A 23496-nucleotide genomic window follows, 5' to 3' on the forward strand; every position below is an offset into this window, starting at 1 on the left:
AGGTAGCCCAGGGAGATGGTGCAGTCTCCTCCCCTCCTGGAGATGTTCAAAACCTGGCTGGACATAGTCCTGGACACCCCGTTTTAGGTGGCCCTGCTTGACCAGATGACCTCCCTTCCAACCTTATCCAATCTGTGAGCCCATGATTCAACATTGTCTATTCTTAATCAACAGTGAAATAATTGAATCCACTTTCAATAAAGCATTGTTCAAAAAATCCAGCCTCTGCTAAAATCCAACAGAATCTCAGCCTCAATTTGAAATTACTATTCCCATTAATAATATAGAATCATACCAATTCATGTGAAAAAGTGGTAATATACAACAGAAACCCTCACAAGTTCTTGGTGTGTTTAGTCTGCAGTCAGTATAGTTTGGGAAGCAGGACATTAATTGCTGAACCTCTTGTAAATATAAAAGGCTCAGGTGCTATTATACAGGCCTGTGCATAAGCAGTTGAATAAAGAAGCCCTTAAAAACTCTTTAAAGATGAGAATTAAAAAAAAATATGTAAAAAAATATTTTAACTTTTAAGCAATGGTATATACTTATATTCAGGCTTAAAGGCTTGAAGCCTTTCAGGTGTAAGTAAAAGTTTGATCAGTACAATTTCTGCAGCTGGACCACACATAGACACTCAAGCCCAAAGTTTCAAGGCATTCATTCCATGGATAAATCAGGGTGCTTTTTGTCATCTTTTACTAAAATGTTTCTGTATTTTCTACAACTGTTTTTGTATTTTCTATAATATTCATATATCCCTATTAAATTCATATTTGAGGGCCTTAAGACTTTTTTTTTTTGAAACAAAGAACACTTTAAGCCTTTACTAACATGTTTTTCTTCTTACATGTTTGAAATTTGAAAGCACAAGAGCCCAACACCCCAAATGACTAACCTAAAATCCCCTAATTTCACAACAGAAACATTATAATTAGGTAGACATGGTCATACATAAAATTAACATACAAATATGAACATATGAACATAAAAACAATGCAAAAGAGCCAGGCTCCTTTTGGTTGAAGTCTCAAATTAGACATATGAAATAGTGATTTTACTGCTTTAATCCAAAAACGTAATTAGAAACTGTTATGTTCACTGAATAAAAAATAATCAGAAACACAGCTATTCCATTCTAATGTTAATGCAAATAAAGCTTTGTAAAGATTTAGTATTACTTTATAAAAGGCCACATAGTTACCTGTAATACATCTCTATTCTACTCCTTAGCAATAAACAACACAGAGCTGAAGCATCAGAGAGGAAAAATGCTACTATCTGCAGAAAACGGTTATTATGTTCCTCATCTACGAAGAAGACTGACTCCAAGCAAAACATGTATGATTAGACAAGTTCATCTAACAAGTATATTGCATAAAATACAAGCAGTTTATGGAAGCTTTCAAATGTTCTGTACTTCAGAGTGTCTCATAGTGCCTGAAAACTTTATTGCAAATCTGTACACCTTTAGATTAGGAGTAAGTTGATCACTGTTTGAAATAGTGGACATTTACTTGAACCTTTATGAAAACTGCACACAACCATTTGACTAGGTTCTGTGATTTCAAGAAGGATAATTGAAAACAACATATCTGTATATTCTGCAGCTGAAGGGCCTAAAATTTAATTATTATTTAGAATTTAAATAACAACATACCCCTAAAAACACTGACAACTTGGTGTGTGTGTCAAACAATAAAAAAATGTATGCACCTAAACCTGGGATCTAGCCATTTCTCCCAGCATCACACAGGCAAGAGAGAGGGTATTTGTATTTTGGTTTTTTTAAAGAAGTGACCGGCACAAAACCACCACAACAGCAACAATAACAAAACCCTGATGTATTTCAGGACTAGTATAATTGCAGATTGAAGTACAAGACAAAGAGATCCTTGAAGCAGCACCACTGGACACGTCACAGAAGCACAAAAAATTCAACAAAATTCAACACAGACTTTATCCTGCACCAATTTTAATTTCATTTTGTGCTGCTGCAGTTGAACTGCCTGTCAATCTCCAGAGAGCTGAGTTAAATCAAGCTTTATAACATGGCTATCTTTATAATATATGGTGTGGTCTAAATTATGGAAGCATTCTACAGCTGCTTAGAAATAATTCTTTTTAAAGCATTCTGGCTTTCTTGAGCTGTGGAAACTCATCATATGATGAAGAATTAACTAAAAGTGACAACAGTTTTCCTGAACTGTATTGATACCTGCAACAGAAGTCTTGGACAATGTGACAACATGGAACGTTTTGTAAGTAAATGCTGCTGCACTCTGCAAATAATGTTACTAGAAATAATTTGCTGGTGTCATTAAATCACCCTTAACTTGATAAACTTAGGCTTAAAGAAAATGCCACAATATGCAGCTATTCCAACAATGGAACATGACTGCACAGGTGTGACTTTTCAACAAAATGTACTACAGAATGAAGATCAAGAATGTCAATGCAGTATGAAAGAGAATGTAGCACAGAAAACAATACTTACTACCCCAAATGACACCTCCTGGTGCAATGGATCATGGGCTAAGAATTGAAGAGGAGCTGAGGGAGGCAACGTTGGTGGATGGGCTGAGGGAGGGTATGTAAAACCTCCTACAGGAAGATGTTCTCCAAGCAATTCTACATCATTTTCTATTCTTTGAAGTGGCTACAAAAAAAAGAGATAGTCTTTGTTGCAGTAACAGAGATGAATTTTTTCCCCAATAAAGAACTGCAGTCCCAGCTGTATATTCTGTGCTGCCATGATCAATTTTATAGTAACTCTGTGAGCAATTCCTAGGTCATTAGCACCACCCAAAAAAGCAAAGACAACACGACACATTTGATATAAATTCATCTTTTCCAGCTAGCCATGCTTATAGACCAGGAATTTATGTGATTTAGCAAATATAAAAGTGGCTGTAATTTCCTGTATCTTGCATTTTTCAGGACAAATATTTGTTCTCCTTGCCAGGCTGCTCTCACTGTATAACTATGCAAGAAAAAAAAAAAAAAACAACACATAAACAACCATAAACAAGAACTGAAATTGTGCCAGAAAACTGAGAAGTGGAGGGGAATCATGGTGGTTCCAGTACATGAAACTGATAATGATATCCAGGAAGAAAGCAGATGCTTTCCTAGGAGGGTCGTGTGAGCAGTCCTAACAAGCAGTCCTGAGGTTTCAGAAATATGGGATTCCAGACTGGTTTTGTTGCTAGTCAAATCTATTATATTAGTCAGGTTCAAAAGTGCCCAAGAAACAACCAGGAATTCTAACTGTTTCACAAATACACCATTCTGTTATTGACACTGAACTCCACTATTTCATGAAATTAATCTAAGAAAGCCACCTTGTGGAACGAAAGAAATACTGTTTTCCTGTAATACAGAACAAGATACTCTCAAACCACCATGATGCAAGGTTTTTGGCAGAGCTAAAAGCAGACCTGCAAGCCCAGTTAAAAACCTAAGTAAGCAACTCAAAGTAAAACCAGAGTCCATAAATATTCTAAAGCTAAGTCTCGAAAAGATTTTTACCACAAAAAACCACTTTGTTACGATAGAAATTGCTCTCTCATCACTGTAATGAAGCGACTACCATGCTATCCACAACACAGACATACCGTGAAGGTGTCTCAGCAGTGCTTGCAATAATAAAGCTATATCCTGTTTCTGTGTTACTGAAAACTCATCAGGGCAAACAAATGGATAAGTGCTCAGATAACCACACAGAAAGAGTGGTAGGCCAGAACTGTAAATCTGATTTCCCCCTAAATCCAAAACAGAGTCACATTTTCCTGTGTTTGCATAGTCCATTTCACTAAGCCAAATCTGCTTAAGCAACATCAGTAACTTTCATAAGAGTAAAGAAAATGTCCTAGGAAAAGGACTGGTTATTTAAAAATTAATCAAGAAGTAATACAAAAGAAACATGTATTAAAAGCCACACTCTGTGCCTTTTTCTCTGCTGAACTTTTCTCTGAGATGCCTACTATGCTTACACAACGTCCTCTGGATTCTATTCTGCTTCCTGGGAAAGAAATACCTGATAGTGAGGGAAATACCCATCTTTCTGAGAGAAGTAAAAGCGTATGGACAAATGGCACAGGCAATGACGAAATCTGAAGTGAAAAACTGAACTTCAGGAGTATTTTTTTCATCTTCATATCAAGCGGTAACAATTTGAAAGAAAATCCTTGTTTCCTCAGCCAGGTATCAGTACCATGTGCCCATCCAGCCCATCAGTTCTACTGAGAGTGGGTAAGAAGCATTTACTTACCGACCGTGACTGCTGTGCTTGGAAAGGAACAAACTGTCCTGGAGGAGGTAAGTGAGGAGGGTGGTGTGTATGGATATGAGGAGGATGCAAAAGGAATGGGGCACTAGAAATGAGGGGTGGAAATGCTGCATATGGTACAGGAAGGTGCTGGACTGAGCACGCCTGAAGCATCTGAAATAAAATGAAAACAATACACTTTTGTAGCACAAACATTCCCTACACAATGTTCCACATTCTATGTATTTATTATGTAAAGATATAACTGTAACAGAACAGTTCTTTAGCCTTGCTGAAAAAGCCTCTAAAATACACATAAATAATAACTCATTCAAATACCCAACAACAGTGATTACTACAGAACAGGCTCTAGGGAAGCAGCACAGTGTGACATCTGCTAGGTACTCATGAGGTCACCAGGAGACTGGATTTTCAATACTCCAGAACCAGACAGGCTCCCAAGTGATGAACAGATACAGTTAGCCTAGTTTATTTTATTTTTCCCACATATCTTCATCAAAAGAACACGCCAAAGCAATGGTCTTGCAAGCACTCTAAGTTCTAGATGCAGATAAGGGACTCAGCTGTCAGACTATGCCTAAAGACCTCTGTTGCCTCACATACTATGAACAATTCCTACAGTCTGCTTCATTTTGCAATTTTGGGCAGGTCCTATGCTCTAAAAGCAGCTCCCTAGTGGACAGATACTACAGGAAATAGCTCTTTTTCTCTCCTCCTTTAAAAAGCTGACAAAAAAAGCAACCTTCAGCACTAATGTCTGAACAATAAAATGCACTGCAGGGGAACAGGAATGTATTTTGTGGCACTGTTCAATTTTACTTCCATCTTTCTTTATGAAGGAGCAAGGAACCTGCAATCTCCTTTTTGTTGCACTTTGATCCATTGTGAGAATGTCAGGGATTTCTTTTACGCTTTTAAAAACTACAAGAGCATTAATTAAGATATTAATCATTAAATCTTGAAAAGAAAGATCACCAGTTTTGGTATCTTTTTTTTTCTTATTAGAAAGGTCACACATCATGCATTTACATATTGAGTATAATAGCATAAAATGGTAAAAGGAACTAATTTAAAATTACATTTCAGTAGTGGAGGTGAAACAATCATCTCAATTTGCTATGATCATGACCAAACATAAACCTCCAAATGCACCAAAATACTAGTAGATTAATTTGATCCAACTACTATTTTTAATTTAAATGCTGACTACGCTTTTCTCTCAGTTACTACATCATTTTTTGAAAAAATAAATACCATGAACAAGTGTTTCTATGGTTGTAATACATTTTTATTGTATTTTACTAAACTGAAAACTGTTCTCTGAAATAGCTGAAGATAAATTTGCAGGTAGAACATCTCACAGTCTTCTTCAAAACATGAGATTCTTTGGGAAACACTGAAATAGGATTCTACATGGTAAAGATTACCATAGCTCCTATATATGTTTGATTGGTGCTATGCCCATGTCACTTTTTAAAGCTAGAGCAAATGAGGCAACACTAACTTCCAAGCAGAAAGAAATGAAAATTACCTGTTTATTCACTCAAGCTTTTAAAAAAGTTCTTCAGTTTGGACATATGATAGAATGACCTGGGTTGGAAGGAATCTTGAAGACATTTTGTTCCAAATCCCCTGCCATGGGCAGGAACACCTTTCACTAGACCAGGTTGCTCAGAGCTTCATCCAACCTGGCCTTGAAGACTTTCAGGGATGTGGCATCCATAACTTTTCTGGGTAACCTGTTCCAGTGCCTCACCACCCTCACAGTAATGTTTTTTTTTTCCTAATGTGTAATTTAAACCTATTGTTTTTCAGTTTAAAACCAGTTCTGTCACTACATGCCCTTGTAAAAAGTCCTTTTCTGTCTTTCTTTTAAGCTCCCTTCAAGTACTGGAATTAGGGTACCGCAAAGTCTTCTCTTTTCCAGTCTGAACAAACCCAATTCTCTCAGCTTTTCATCACAGGACAGGTGCTCCATCCCTCTGATCATCTTGGTGTCCCTGTTCTGGACTCATTCCAGCAGTTCATGTCCTTCCTGTGCTGGGACCCCAGAGCTGATGCAGGGTTCCAGGTGGGCTCTCACCAGAGCAGAGCAGAGGGGCAGAATCCCCTCCCTCCCCTGCTGCCCACACAGCTTTGGATTCAGCCCAGGACACCTTTGGCTTTCTGGGCTGGCAGTGTCCATGGCTGGGTCATGTCCAGCCTCTCACCCACCACCACCCCCAAATCCTCCTCACAGGTCTGCTCTCCATCTGCTCATCCCCAGCCTGTGCTGGTACAACCCAAGTGCAACACTTTGTGTTTGGTCTTGTTATACCTCGTGAGATTTCACATGGGCCCATTTCTCAAGCTTGTCTATGTCCTTCTGGATGCCATCTTAGTCTTTGAAGAAATTTTAAAACTCATGAAGTTATTTAATAAATGGCATTTGTTTACTTCATAGTTATGCATGCAATGAAATAGACAAATATTGTGAAGTTCACAGATCAAGCTGGTGATCAAGGTGATGTGCTGGAGGGCATGAGCTACCTCAAGATGTATTTTTCTAGGCTGGAGAAATTGGCTGACAGGAACTATTTAAAGTTCAAAGGCAAACAATGTCTGGCACTGGAAAAGAGTAGCTCCATAGATCAGGACACTCTGAGACTAATCTGCTGCAGTCAGATTTGCAGAAAAAAAAATGGGGTTGTGATGGACACGTACATAATACCCATAATGTACTCAGCCAAAAAGGCTTATGGCATGCATGGCTAAGAAAGCAACTGGTCAAACTAGTGAAGTGATTCTGCCCCTCCATTCAGAAACTGTGACATTTATCTCAAGTCCTGGGTCCAGTTTTGGGTTGTTCCAGTGCCCAACATAGACAATGACAACATGATGACAAGGTTGTGGTGAAAGTCACGATGACCAGTGACTTGCAGAGAACTGCATCAAAGAGATGGCAGAACTAACCTTGTTCTTCTTTAAAAAGAGAAAAGTAAGAAAATACCTTACACCCCTGTGTATAACTACTTCCTGAGAGTGGACAGCAAGAATCCAAGACCTCCTCAAGAAGCAAACTGAAAGAGCACAAGACCAATGGACAAAGGTGCAACAAAGAAGACTTAACCAGACATACAGAGGAAATTCTTTATCACAAAGACAGTCAAACACTGAAGCAGAAACTTAGAGGCATTGTGACATCTCCATACTTGGAAGTTGGTATGGCAGCAGGTGACCACTAGACAACTTCCAGAGTCCCCACTTACGTTAAACCTATTCTTCAATTTTGTGCTTTAAAAGAATAAAGCATAAAGTCCGCCTGCTGATACTACAGAAACCTAAGTGTTTATATGCATTTGTACTGGATCTTTTCTCTCAACACACTTAACTGTTGTACATTTAAAACAAAAAAAACCAGAGCTTTACTCTGGTATGTATTAAAAGGACAACTGCATTGTTGAATTACAAAACCTTTAATGAATTGCACAGATAATATACCTATTCAAAGCATAGGGTAGGATTATTAGTATGGGTTGGATGGATTTCTCCAAGTCCCAGTACAGTTTCAGATTTTTCTCTGTTGTTTCTCAGGACATGTTGCTTTTTTCCTTGCTGAATTTACTATTAAGTATTGTTCCAGTCTTTGTGTACTCATCCTGAGATTGCTTTGCTCGACAACCACCACCAATAAACAGAAGAAAAAGCCTGTCTATCATGCTGCTTCAGGGATACACACTGGCTTGTGTAACAGATTTTCACTATTTGACAGGTAAGGAACAAATTCTTACAAGTATTCCAGACTAGCCAGCACCATGCTGCATGATGAACACAAATTACCCTTACTCTTCAATGAGCAGCCTAAAGAAATAGATGGGTCTTATCAAGGGTCATAGACTTTTTCATGTCACAGAATGCACCACAGGAAAATCAAAGTTACGCACTGCTGGCAGAGATCAACATTATAGCAACATCAAAAACGTTCACTAGACGCTGTATATAGTACTGTGTATGAGATTTTAGATTTATACTAGAAAAATAGATTGAAGCTGGTGTAGTTAGAGAGACCCACTTACTGTGGGAGACACACTGCAGACTGGACGGTGATGGCCACTGAAAACCACTGAGCACCCTGCGACCTGTTGCGTGCTGCGGGCTGGAATGTGCTGGCCTGTGCAAAGGGGTATCCCATGTGGAGCCACAGTTGTCACTGCATATGAAACAGGAACTGTGCCCTGATGGATCTGCAGCAAAAGGAAACGAAAATGTATTTAATAACTTACTGCAAAGACTTAACACTGTTGTACAGCACAATAATGTAAGTTTTACTTACAGATCAGAAAAGTAATATATTCACAAAGGAAGTGTAATAGGAAGTACATGGTTATAATTTCTGTTCATTAAAATGTTTTAATCAGTGGAATGTTATTTATTGATCAGAATTTCTGAGCAAGAGAGATCTCTCAGCTTAACAAGTTAAAACTTCAATGGCACCTTAGTCACTCACAAGCACATCAGACTTATACTAAGACTGCCTACCCTCCCTTCTCTCCCCCAGGTTAATTATGAAATTAACCTTCTTATGAAATACAAAGATGGTAACTCCCACATAAAAAACTAATCTACAAGCAGCTGAAGAATTTTCACAGTTCTGAAGGGTCTGATTCAGTATTAATTCAAGAAACTTGTATCTTTAAACAACAAAACAACTTTCCAAATTTTCTTTCTTCGTAAGAGACCATTCTCTTGATTCACCTTCAGGCCAGCATTTAAGCTAAATTCCTAATTTAAGTAACAGAACAGCTAACTAAAAAGCTGAAAAGCAAAAGTTAACATGACTAAGAGGCAGCAACCCTAACTGTCCAGATTCTTATTAGGAAAACCACGTTGTTTTGTTGGATTTTTTTAACCACTGAACCATCTTTTAACACTTTCATGTTCTAATAAAACTGAAAATGCTTAAGAGTCAGGCAGCAGAGATTAACTGAAAGAAATTATTCCAAAGCTCTCTCTTCCTTCATTATCAGCCAAAACAGAACCTTCTTATTTAAAACGGAGCAAGATCAGCTCCTCATGAAGGTGAGAATGAGTAAAGAGGGCCAAACTACCAAACTGGTAGTGTACGGCCAGATAAAGAGACCAAAATACAACATATCACTGAACACAGGTTAAAAATCATCAATAATGACAGGCTCAGGAAAGACATTGAACTTGAGCCAGTTCTGCTTCTGCTACAAAAAGCTGGGCATAACTGCAATGTGGGATGTAATCCTGGAATGTCTGTTGCTCATAATAATAACAATAAAGAATGACTTCTCAAAATGTTCATGCCCCTGAATTGGAAAGTAGCACCATGGAATACCTCAGTCAATCTGGAAATACTGACAACTGATCACAGATGGTGTTTGGGAGTAGAGTGGAAAACTCTTCAGAGCCAGACTTGTCATGAGCTTACAACATAAAGCAAGAACATTACTGGATCTCCAGCGGAAGAACTCTTAAAAATGTAAGTTTGGAGACTGCTAGAATGGCATTGGCTTCCATCCTTTCACTTGATCCCAAATGCAAGTATTTCCCTGCTGAGAACTGCTCTGCACACACAGTATGACACACCAGCACTATGCATCTGCAGTGAATGCAAGCCAGCTGTTAAGCACAGATGTTACAGCTGCATTCTGTGCGTGTGCAGCTTCTGATGTGGACATCTACAGTCTATTCACTGCTACGTAGCAAGCAGTGTACTTGTTCTGTGGCCTGTTAATTGGGTAGACAACAACAAAGGTTACCTCAACCGGATCACAGAATCATTTAGGAAAAGACCACTAAGTTCATCAAGTCCAACCATTAACCCAGCACTACCATCTCTAAATTACATCTGTAATTGCCACACCTACGAGTCGTTTAAACACCTCCAGGCATGGTGACTCCACCACTTCCCTGGGAAGTCAGTTCCAACACTTGACAACCCTTTCAGTAATTTTTCGTAATAGCCAATCTACACTACCCTTGTGCAATTTCTTCCTGTCCTGTCACTTGTTACATGGGAAACTAATGCCCAACAGGTTGCAACCTCCCTTCAGGTGGTTTTAGAAATTGTCTTCCCAGAGTCTCCTTTTCTCCAAGCTAAACACACCCAGCTCCCTCAGTCGCTCCTCATATGATTTGTGCTCCAGACCCTTCACCAGTTCCACTGCTCTTCCAAGGATGTGTTTCATCAATGCAATGTCCTTCTTGTAGTGAGAGGCCCAAAACTTCTTTTAGAGGTCCTCAGTTACAGCATTCTATACCAAGTGCTGTCTCAGAGAGGAATTATTTATATTCTGGACCAACTCATGCAATTTTTTTCATGTAATTTAAGGAGTTGATTAGGCTTGGAGAGTTAATTTAGTTATGCAACAAAACTATTCTGAGTTCTGCTGCTAGGTAGACAGCCAACCATAGGCATTACGAATTCTACCTCTAAATAATATATTTTAACTATTTAATGACTCCTAAGATACGGTGAAGTATTTAATGTGAAATAGAATATGTAATTATTAAGTATCATATCACATTTTTATTGCAAGAAACTAATTAAGAAAGCAAAATAACCGCATTTCAGTGGTTTGAGACAGAGACATAGAGACATATGCCAATTCACGCACTGAGAAATTGTTAAGTATGAATTGTTAAGTATCAATCTTCTTTATTAAAAGTCTGAACTTCTTGGGTTTTTTTCACTGCCTACTGCAATACTTCATACACATAATATTCAACAAAAACCACTCTGTAAGAAGTCATATAGAAATTAGTGCTCTGTGACTTACATTGTCAACTATGAGATGAGATGATTTGGTGAGAAGAGAGATCCTGAAGACGGTGGAGAAAACCCCCTAAAACCAAACACCACCTTCTGAACAGCCTTCTGATTGTGCTCTAAAAATTTTACCTGATCATGAATGTCAACCATCACTGCATTCTGCTGTGGTGGGTGAGCAGCTGGGTGTAAGATACGAGGAGATACATTCGGTGGGTGAAAGGCTCGAGGCTCTTCTATTGCTTGCTGCTGTCCATAGGAGAGATGGTGATGATAGTTTTCATCCTGGCTAATGGAATTATGTCTAGACAAACGATCTCTCCTTGTTCTCTGTCGTCGAACAGGAGGACTGGAAATGCATTAAAAAAATAAGAGGTTATATAAATGGCACAAATCCTTCTTAGTAACTAAAACCTTAAGAGAATCAAATATCAAGGAATTTTTTGAACTGGAAAATTTTACTAGAATAAGTTTATTAGATTGGAATAAAATTATTTATTGATAGAACTGCGAGATCCTTATAAAAAACTCTTTTTCTTAACACAGCATAACTTAATGTTGTTAGGGAAACCAAGAGAAGAACTCCTTTGTAAATATCACCTTGTGAAAAAAATGACACATAGACTGCCACAATAGTGCTCAAAAGTCAAGATAACAATCTTCATGATATTCCCATGCCTTTATTCTATCTAGGTAAAAATCCTTCATTAAATGATCACAGATTTCCCCAGGGTCTTTGTTTCAACCATGCCACAGAATTATTACTTGCTTAGTGACAGCAGACAAAGCAGTAGACTTCTTTGAAGAAACAAATTAATTTTTCATCTCTGTCATGTTTGCTACATAACTGAGTGCATTCTAAAATTCTCTTCAGGAGATCCCAGGAATTTATGATTGTGGTATGGTTTCTTTTCCAGAGTGGAGAACTTCTATAGTCTATCTCAAGATGCTATTTTCCTACCGTACCTCATAGACATTTTCTGTCACTATTGCCTCTCTTAGAGCTGAAACAAATGGTAATTCTCAGCAGGTCAGACAGAAAGCATAAGGCCAGGCTGTAATGCAGCAAATAAAAATCCAAACTAATTCAAAAATTACTATCTGCATTTATTTTATAAACCACTATGGCAGAATGTACAGGCTGTGTTTTCTTCCAACCACTGAGAAGCTAAATTTCAGTTCTTACTAATTTATTTTAAATCCAGTTTTCTTTCTTGGGAGTTTTGCTGAATTCTGTACTGCTTTATTACTAACATGATACAACTGCTACATTCTTCTTAGGTAAAATTGGCATATATAATATAAATATATAATTCTAATCATGGAACTAGCATTGCAGAAGATCCTCTACTGCCTGAAGTACTCAGTTGTTTTAAATTTGCTATTTCCAGTTATGAAACAGAAATGGTCTGAATATTTTAACATAAAAACACCTAAGTAAGGATTTTTCTTTGGAAAAACTCCAAAAATAGAGGAAAGTTACAAAAGACAGTACCAGTGCTTCAGAGGAACAGAAATTCTCTTAACTGCCACCAGCACTTAGACAAGGTGGCTTCTTAGACAAGGTAGTTCTCATAAAACTAGTTTTGTCTCTGTCTTAAAGGCCTGGTTTTACTTTTCCGTGAACCCAGAATTATGAAAAAGACAACAAAGGCCTGGAGTGTCTTTTAAAACAAATTAGTAAGTATCATTCTCTGGAAAAAGGCAAAGCTGGATTTTTTTCCTGTGCAGAATTCTAAATATACTATCCTTTCAGTCAGCAAAATACCTGGATACACAGCTTTATTAGCTTCTGAATTATTGGAAATTACTTACGAATAATTGCCAAGACATAGGCCTAAACTATTATTAAACTTCAGTAGCAAATTTGTGCTTGAAGTCTTTAAAAACAGCCCCCAAAAAAATCTTTTGTTACTACATGCACAGTATAAACATGGTAAATGCCAGGTTAAAACAAAGAGACAGGAAGAAAATGGTGAAAAAATTGCAGGAATTCCTACCCTCAGGTAAGAACAGCCATCAAAAGGTATCCATAACTGCAGTTAGTATGTACAGATCTTAGTATTTCTAACAAGGGTGATTTCTCTGCAGTAAGACATTCTTGAATCCCTTTAGTTCAGAATTACATTCAAGACAAGGAGGAAAGGAAGCACAGATGAAAGGTAAGGCACAACAATGGTACAGATCCCCCCATTTCACAATGACTGATAAAGATCAATTGGAATGGCCTTCTCTGTTTCACACAGGCATGCGTTATACTTTTACATTCATAATTTATCTGTACTATACATATGTTTCTACATAAAAATCATCTTTCTGCAAATCAGAACAAAAAACAACAAATCGGGGCACTCTTGTGTTAGGCACAGTACAAAATCACTGATACCAAGAGGTAAGGTTAAAATCGTAAGGCAGGTAATGAAAAAAAAAAATAAAATCCAGTAATAAAAATAACCAAGACAGACTGTCCTGACCAACAGGAGTGAACTGGTAGGATGGAGAAGTTAATGCTGATGACACAAGGGCAGAGATGTCTACACTAGACACACTTCAAAGGTTTTGCCTGCACTTGCCCTAGCCTGCTTCCTTGAGCTCAATGACCATTTGCAGCTTTAGTGCACCTTTCCTCTTATCTTAACCTGAAAACCTGGTGAACTCTGAAGCCATTCTGTAATGAAAACAGAAAAAGCAAGGTAAATAAAAAATCTGCTTCAAAAGCATAGGCATAACCTCACCTAAAGCATTAATAAGAGATGCACTCATAACAATCTTAAGGACTCAAGCTTTTGATCTATGAGAATGGCTATTAGTTCTGGTATGACTCCAGAGAACTCTTAACTCAGATTGACTCCTGTAATACAATAAACATGTATGTACTGTTCTCCCTAAAAACCCTGGTTCTAGAAGAAACTATGTGCAATGCTATTGCGGAACTGACCTGGAGCTAGCTCAAATGCAACACTGCACCCAAGCTAAAAAATGCCCTGACTCAAGTGCACGGAAACAAAATACTCCCACATTTAAGTGTTTCTGATAAGATCAAAAACTTATGTTATTACCCAGCAGCAGTCAAGCTGGGTAATTACAAAATAATGTTTGTGTTCATAAAGCCACCTAACAGTTCTTGTCAGACTGCAGATGGTTTTGCCATGACGTTTCCCTCTCTTTGCAGGTGGCTTACTTGCAAAAAGCCACAGGAGACTACTTCATTAGCACCTGACTGCATCTGAACATCAAGACACTTGTCCCATGCACATTCAGCTGCTACACATTTCCATTCTTATCCTCCATCCCACAGTATATCCAAATTGTCTAGATTCTGCTATCTAGCATTTAGCTAGATATATAGTTAGTTAAGCACGCTGTTTAACTCTGCAGATGTTAATGAACACTGCAAAGAAATCTGTGTAAGCTGACTGGACACCAAACAAAAATGACTGAATGAGCATAATCTAGGCGTGTCAGTTCAAAACATTTGAGGTCAAGATAATTTTGTGGGGCCAAATGCCCCTAACAGAGCATCCTTGCACTGAACTATATGAAAGGTCTGATCTTCTGTCTTCACAACAACCCTTCCAAGTTCACAATTTAACCTCTTTCCTAAGTCTGACAAGCTGCATTGAGAACTGCATATTTTACATGCCACTGACTGAAGGTTTTCAAATTCTTGAAGTTGAAGCAAAGATACAAAACTAGCACGCTCTAAGCTCTCTTGCTTCAAAACTACTGGTTGATCATTGTTGACAAATTTGATTTGTGGAATCTGAAGAAAACTAGCTAAATATACCTTAAGCCTAAATTTCATATTAATGAAAAAGGACAGACACTTTTTTTAAGTACAAACCAAGCCAAAAGATTTCTTAGAAGCAGAGACAGAGTGTTTTAACTTGCATAAGATGACTCAGTATTTTTGAGGCAGAATGTGAGGCAATGATAGCTTCTGTTTTGGAAAATTATTTAACTAGAACAGCAAAAAAATCTGTGAGTTTATGTTTTGCTAGAGTATCATCCATCCAGGCCCCAGTTCCAATTTCTCTTCCATGACCACTGAAATTTATTCCAAAATCTCTGGTTTGAAAAGTTAATGAGCTTCAAGCTAAAACTAATACGAAAATCTAATTACTGCTGCATGTGAATCAGCCACCTCAGCAAACATTTGACACTATGCTAACCTTCTCATCTCCCCAGCTGGTATCTCTCATCTTTATTTTGATTGGTTTTAAGTACAAAACTAATTGTGACTGTAATGCAAATGATGGTATTACATTACATTCTTAACACCTTTAGAAGTACCCCGATGAGAAAGATTTTTCCTTGCACTTTTCTACATGCTTTGCCTCAGTGCAGAGTAATAGAGAATTATGTTCATAATAAAACATGTTTGGAGCACCCCTTCCCTCAAGCTGGCTTTTCACATTAATCACAAGCCTGAAATACTTCCAGTAGCCTTTTAGTCACAACTGCATTTTCTTACAGCTCAAAGGAAATGGCAATCTGTTTACCACGTGTAATCTAGTCAGTGCCACCCAAAACACACCTTCCTTGAGTTGAAATCAGAAAGAGTATGAACTTGTTTCCCAAACTACACAGCTTGCTTACCTCCTCCTGTTTCGTGCAGGTGTGTTGCATCGTTCCCCTGAGAAGTGGTGTTGGTTGGGCCGAGCCAAAGCAGGCTGCCTATTTGGTGTCATCTCCCATGGTCGCATTGGTGGTGATGGGGCTGGTGATGCTGCTGTGTAGTCGAAGACTGAATGGGAAAGGCGTTGTCGCTTGGGACTAGGGCTGTCTTCACTCTACACCAGTGCAAAGAAAACAAATCAAAACAAAACCACAACCAACCTCAGATGAGTGAATTGCAAACCATACTTCAGTATTGCTTTGCACCTAGCATTAAAAGTGACTCATTAAAGACACCATTAAATTTAGTACCTGCAAGTATTCACCTTCATACTGTGTTTATAAACACAGATTTTTTTTATGGTTCCCTAACCCCTAGAAAAGTTACTACTTAAATTACACTTTAGCAGCACTAAAATATTAAATTCCAACATCCATGCAAAATCAAAACTCTATCAGAAAAGATTAACATGAGGAAGGTAAGGTCTCACCTGTTATACATTCCTCCTGCCTTAGCACTTAACAGGCTACAGAAGCATGGGAAGATGTACAGTCTTCAAAGCAATGGAATCTGTACTTGTCAGTAGGCAGCTGCCACAACAGAGCTTGCTCTATGCATTGGACCTCCTTCCCATCAGGCCTGTACATAGCTAATCAGACAGTTGCTCTGCACTGCAACCCATTTGAATTCTGCTAACTCAGCACAGAGATGCTTCATTCTTCTAGTTATTCATGTAATTGCAACCATTCATACACATAATCGGAAAAAAATCATCACTCTCCGGTTAAGTCTGTCTACTTCATTAAAACCCACAAGGCTACGAAGTCCCTGAAATTTTCAGTGCTAGTGATGTGAAGGTCATTCACCTCCAAGCAATGTTTTCCCAGTTGGTTATGAACACAACTTTCACTGTGTGTCCATGCTATTGAACAATTTAAGGGTTGTCATTCTTCTCAGACGCTCCCACCAATGCCTATGAAGCCAGCAGAAAATGCAATAAACATACCTCCCCTCCACCTCACTATTCTGCCAAAATTAAAACACATCATGCTGCTAATAGACATGACAACTGAAAATACAGAAAAGTACACATCATACTTCAGAGATCAGTAACTGAACAAAAAACTAAAACCATATGAACTGCCACTGGAACTATCCTTGTGTCTAACATCCTGTGAACTTCTCTGACAGGATTCCTAGTGCAAGCAAACTTGTAGTATTTAGCTGCCTTTCAGCTTGTCCAGTCACTCCACCACTTCCATTTCAGACAACCACATGATTTCAATCACATTTGCATGTAACTGCAGATAGCTGAAGCAGAGAAAACAACATGTCTGCAATGGCTTTGCATTCTAGAACTGCCCCCTCTTAGAGGTCTCACTGCAGACTTAACTGTAGACTGGACTATGGACCTCTCCTGGCTCTTGGTTTTACAGGGGCATTTTATTTTCTGAATTGTATTCAGTTGCTTCTTGGTAGGCTTCCATCAACACATAGTTTGTACTCCAGCATTCTTTCCAATGCAATGACACACCTTTCAAGAACTAGAAGTTTTGTTCAGGTGCTCAAGAGACAAAAGGTGTCTTCCTGTCTTTGACTTGTGGCCGTTTTTTACAGAATTTTAGAGCTTTTCAGTCTCTTGTCTTCAAATACTTTAACACAGATTCTAGTTTTCCCTACTGTATATCTTATCTAAAACAGTCAGATTCCTTAGAGAACCAGCTTGATAATGCATGCATCTGCTTGTTGCTCTATCTCTTTTGAACTCCTTAATCACCTGCACTTTAATTTTTTAAAGAAAAATAGGTCAAAAGGCAGGTATGCACCTAATGGTTCAGGACAGCAGTTGTCCAAGTAAAGGGTGACTCTTCCAGAAGGCTGCTTGCCTTGAGAAGCTAAACACCAAGCAAAAAACCCCAAAAAACCCAGGAAGAGATACCCAGTAAGTGCCTTGAGAGCACAGTTTCTGTGAAAATACGTATTTTATTAGATTTCAGAGACCACTGCCAAAGGACAAATCTTAAAAGAACTATGCTACAAGAGTCAGAGAAGGATTATTTGTGGCCCAACTTTTTACACCATGATGACTAAGCCTATTCAAAGAGAACGACAGGTAATAAAAATGCTGGTAAATTAGGTATGCTGGGATTTTGTGAGTGCAAAAGAAAAGGTCAAATGGAGGAAGGAAAAAAGTGGATTTAGTGAAGCTGGCTGAAAACAAAACCTTGAAAGTTTAAATGTGACACCCATCCCAAGCATTAACACTAATGCACCTTGCTCCGCAGAAAGCATTCTACTTTAGAAAAACAGCTCTTCTATTATTTTTTAACTTTAGCATCAGGAGTGCACTATTTCAAAGACTGTGGAGATGTAAACTGCTAAGTAGTTTGCCTTCATCATCACTCCAGATTACTAACTCTCACAGATATTTAAAACTCTCAAAGTGCTAACTCCTCTCTGCTGTAAACAACAGTAATTTCACTCAAAATTGTTTCCTATTAGAAATATAATAAAGGTAAAATAATGTTTTGGAACTACATCTACAGAGATTTAAAATGTAATTGTGTCTTCTTCTGTACTGAAAAAGAAGTAACCTAAGTTCAACTTATTTGCAAACAAATGTTATAAAAGCCCCAACACAAACCTAGTTAATAGAAGACTTGCTGTTTTGTCTTAAGTTTTTATTAAGAAACCAATTCTCATGTGATAATTGTATCAGGATAATAGTATCATGCAGGAAATACAAGGAGTTAATAAGATACACATATCCTGTATAATTTTGTTTTCAGGTTATTTTCAATCGGCACGTGGAAGAACTATATATTGACAGTATGTTTTTTCAGTTTACATTATTATTGCTCATTAAGTTCAGTAGTTTACTTGTTGGACATGATACTTTCCACATTGACAAGAGCTTTCCAAATCCCGAAGAGCTCTTATTGTTTCTTGTTAGTACCCAAAATATTTTCTAGGACTACTGTTACTTTTTCCAGCCATACGTTATTTATTTTTCTTATGTCCAACACACAAAAAGAACAGACTAGATGGCAGTTATCAAGAACACTCTACCACAAGATAAACTCACTGCCCTTCTTTAAAAAAACACTGAACCGAAAGAGCACAATGAACAAGAATACAGATTGCTTTGTATTTAAAGGAACCAGTATCAGGACAAAGTCATCAGCAGCATATGTCAGGCCACTAAAACCTACAGTCTTGTCCCTAAAAGTCAGCATTTCACTGACATTCCCAAAAGTAATAATTTCACTGATATGCACAGTATAGTTGACTAATTCTCATCTGTGTACCCCATAAACTCTCATAACTGTAATGGTAATAAAGGTGAATACAGAGTATGCCTGTTTGCAAAACTCCCTTTTAGAAGTGTTTCTTCTATTTCTGTATATGTTTCTTGCATTAATGCTTTATCTGAAAGCTCTTCCATTTTATTTGGGAAAAAACAGGTATTTTCACTGAGACAGCATCCTGTGAGGTTTATTTTCTTGACTGTCCTTTTCCAGTAAAATTATAAATATTGCAGCCACACACTGATTATTAACCATCACAGAAGGGAATTATTACCAAAGCAATTACTGCAAATATCTGAAAATCATTTTCCTCTCCAACTCCTTATATATTTCCACTTAATGGTCCTGTAAAACACAAGAAACTTCTCCATATCCCCCACCTCAAATTCAGAAAATAAATTACATCTATTCTGTAGCCCACAAAATACCTGTATCTTAAAAGTTAACTAGTACTTCAGGAGTATTCTCATGCAGAGCTTTACATAAGGACAATCTGATGGGTATGCCCTATAAAACCTTACCACAGGCTGACTAGAAATCATCAGCTACATGTTTCCTCTTCATGAGTGCATACTGAAATTATTTTTCCCCATGACACTGAAGCCTTAAGTTTCAGCTTTCTTATTTTTCAGATTCTGTGCTGCATAGGTGTGTAGTTCTGAGCTTCATATTAAGTGTTGGTAAGCACTCTTCACAGAGTAGCTAGATGAAACAATTCCTTTTCTAGCTTGGGACCTTTTCTAGCTAAGGACAACTGTTACAAGTTTCAGACTCAAGAGCATAAATGACGGTGAACTGAAGAGAGAAAACTAGAAGAATGCGACTTCATAATCTCAAATTGTAATTGGATAATCAACCCCAATGTGCAAATGGACCAAAACTGAAGGAAGTGTGGGACCTCGTAACCGGTTGTCCATTTTGTGACCATTCTGGGTTCATCTTGGGTGTAGCCCAGGCCAGGCTCTTACACTGCTCAAGGTGTATCCTTTAAGGCCTTTTAATTTATACCTACTTTATTCTTTAACTCTGTCTAGCCTCTGTTCTAGGTCAGCCTTCTCAAGGCATCAATACAAGCTGGTAAACATCAATATTTTTAAGTATTTTCAAATGTAATTATAGGCATCTAATGGGCTAGTAAACTGAGTATTCTGCATATCCTATCTGCTCCAACAATTCTAACAACTGTAATTTGAATTACCTTTTAACATTTCTGTTAATCTGACTGTACCTACAATAACAGTAAGTTCTTGGCTGAACAGACAGTTAAATCCAAATGCAGTGTGGCTTGTTCATAATCCAAGAACAAACTAACTGTAAGTACATTTTTTGGCCTAGGTCGAGTAAGTTCTGGAAGAGCTGTTCCCCCACAGCCCTAAAACCAAAGCAAGAGAAAGCACTTGTGTGACAGATGGAGCCACTGCAGGCCAGATGGCTTTGTAAGCATTACTGTGTTCTTCCATCTCTCCCACAGAAAGCAGCAGCTGCGGAAGTTTTAACTTCGGTGTGGCATTACAAAGTAGAGTTTACAAACTCACACAACGCTGCTGCAGCTGGCACTGTAGATACAAATTCTGCAGGAAACGAACAAAATAATTCAGATAGCTACAGCCCCTGCAGCTCCTGCCACCAAGAGCCTCACTCACTTCTACCGCTGGCACTGCAAACCTGGTTGTTGCCAACATCTCCAGTGAGACTCCAGCTGCTGGCCTGGTTTCTACTCAAACTGGTCTCACCTAGCCCCTGCAGCACTTACATACATGGTATAGAAAGTGAAATTACATAGAGAAGCAGTTAAGAAAAGAGCTAATAAAGATTAGCTTGGCAGCTAATCTCTGCCAAGACTGCAGAGATCAGGCACAGGGCTCAGCCAAACAAGCATAAAGACTGGCCACAGTTTACCTGCATTAGCCCTTTTTCTGTCTGGCCCTGTTTTGTCCCTTTTACAGCTCCCTTCCCTTGCAGATCACCTTCTCAGATGGCACAGTCTCACTGACATGCCCCAACATCCTAGACTCTCAGGTCTGCATCCTGATTTGTGTGCACATTTCTGACAGCTCATGAGTTACTGTGACAGACCAGGTTTTGTTTCTTGTCTTTGCTTCCATGAAGTTTGCTGGTTAGGTTTGTGTGTCTCTCCGTATCTTGTTTACGGCTTCCTCCTTTCCCTTATAATGCCACGTGATGAGGTCTACAATCAAGTAATCTCACTGAATTAAACATTGCTACATTCCACATACCCTCTTCAATTACTGACTAATCAGGTTTCATCCTTTTATCTGCCTCCCTTATTTTTTGGTTCAACAGATTTGTGCCTTAAAATGTTCCTATTTATTACTGCTTTTCTTTTTATCCCCTTATGGCACTCAAATGTCCCTTGACCATTCACAACTTACACAAGCTGATGTCTCTCCTTCCACATTCCCTTACAGATCACAAAACTCTTTCATGAAGAGCACAACAATAACCACTCTGTCTGTCCAGGAAGAGTGAATGAACATTAATTCTGGAAACACAAAAAACTAAGAAGAATATGGGAATAAATAACAGCCCTTTCACCCTTGCCCTAAACAAGAACACTTAATGAAAATCAAAGGGTTGGTGTAGGGGATGAGAAGAATTTGTTATGGTAAACCAAGAAAGTTTGTCTCTCCCATCCAAGTATGCAAAGTCCAAAGGACATTGCATCTTCTTGCCATGATAACCCACTTTAGTTCACACACCCAGATGTGGTGCTACTTTAGCACTAGTACACATGACAGATGCCAGCTGCAGATCTTAGAAACCAGACAGCAGCACCTGCACTCATCAGCCAGTTCCCTTAACAAGCAAAACAGGACACTGTGTATTCATTGTGTACTAACAAGCACAGGTTTTATCACGCTTCCCTGCTGCACCTTCCCTTGAGCTTCATTCCCAATCAGGTCTCCATTTGGTCAGCACGGGTGTCCTGGGGCACCCGCAGTGGTAACTCTCAGCTTTCATGAAAGCCAATGCTTTTACATGCTCCTTGTTCTGCCTTAGTCCTGAGGGATCCAAATACACATTTTGTGTAACAGTGAGAGGAAAAAAAAAGAATAGGATGAAAAAAAGTGGCATCATATTGACTTGTAAGCTGACAAATGAAAAGCTCTTGGGGACCATGAAGTTTGACATTTCCTTTACACACATTCTTAAAAATCTAGCTTTAAATAAAACCAGGAAGGAACTACTATAAGAAGCAACGATGGGGCAGTAAACTAAAAGCCCTGTGCCACAAGTGGCAAAAAGTAACAGATTTTATGAACAAGTGGACTACTTCCAAGCCTAAATGGTGTGCTTTTTTCAAGACAAAATAAACAAGGATTATCCAGTTGGACTCAAAGCTACATGACAAAGGACTGTCCATGTATAAAAGATTTGCCAGCAGAATCATATGACACACAATAATGACACATATCTTTTACTGGCAAAAGCTCTTTAGAGGAACTTCAGCTGACAAAATAAATACCAGGAATAACAATCTTTTGCTAGTATAATTGGATTTACCCAAAGAATTTTGCAGGCTTAGCTGCACTGGCCAACATAGTGATATTTTTCAACCTGCCAACTGTGTGCCAGTCCAATTAGAGCATATGACATTGCTTGTTCAACTTCTGCAGGGTAAGCAGGATTCAGAACCGTTGCTTCAACTCACCACCATTCACATAACCATTACACCTCTTTCCATGAGAGAGAACATCTGGAACAGATACAGTGACTTCTCTAGCAAGAAATGCAAATTGTTACAGCTGTTGACAATGCACACAATCTTGGTATAGTCAAGGTGAATGGGTACATGGTGAGAAAAAAAATTCTAATATTGATGTCCATATCCTTCCTCATCCAGGCACTAGACAGAAATCCTAGAATGTAAATAATGCTTCATGGTTAAAAAAAAAAAATTCAAATTTTACCTAAAAACCTCACTACCAGTTAATATTCAGAGCCATTTTTTTCTGGAAGATAATTTCTTTCTGCACTTTGGAACTTTTTTTTTAATTTTTTTGTCTTAATTCTTACACCGTCAAGAATTAAGAAAATGAATCTGTAATTAGCACTTAGGATGAAATTTCCATAGAGAACAAAAAACACTAAGCATGACACAAAAAAAAAATCTAAAGAAAGAAAAAAGGCAGTTAAAAACTCATACTCCTGTTGACATCTCTGTTGATTTATGAAGAAAGTATATAAATCTGGACAGAATAGTGCTTATCAAGGCACATCATTCTGAAAAGAAGCCTACAATATTTTCTTTAACTTGCTTTTGAAATATGATTATCTGGTAAGAAGAAAACTAGTCACTACATCTTAAAATGGAAACCAATGTTCAATAGCCATGTCAGGTTGCTGGTACAAAATCTTCTGTAGCAGCTTTATATATATATATATATTAGGTTCTTAGTAATTTATGTTAATTAAAGAGCCCTTCTGAGAGTGGAACAGCAGTAAAATATTTAGTAAAAGGAACACAGTTTGTAAAGTAAGA

General features: G+C 38.1%; 1 protein-coding gene across 1 annotated transcript in view; it reads right to left on the reverse strand.

The window, feature by feature from the left end:
• The window catches only part of RNF38 (ring finger protein 38), a 107907-nt gene that overhangs the window by 10429 nt on the left and 73982 nt on the right, over nt 1-23496 (reverse strand). The window contains exons 3-7 of the mRNA XM_021533862.4: nt 15666-15859; nt 11199-11415; nt 8347-8514; nt 4274-4444; nt 2498-2659 (exon numbers count right to left, since the gene is read on the reverse strand). Coding sequence (XP_021389537.4) covers nt 2498-2659; nt 4274-4444; nt 8347-8514; nt 11199-11415; nt 15666-15859 — 912 coding nt within the window. The remainder of the gene's footprint in view (nt 1-2497; nt 2660-4273; nt 4445-8346; nt 8515-11198; nt 11416-15665; nt 15860-23496) is intronic.

Source organism: Lonchura striata, chromosome Z (assembly GCF_050655825.1).
Source record: "Lonchura striata isolate lonStrDom1 chromosome Z, ASM5065582v1, whole genome shotgun sequence".
In the NCBI taxonomy this organism is placed as follows: Eukaryota; Metazoa; Chordata; class Aves; order Passeriformes; family Estrildidae; genus Lonchura; species Lonchura striata.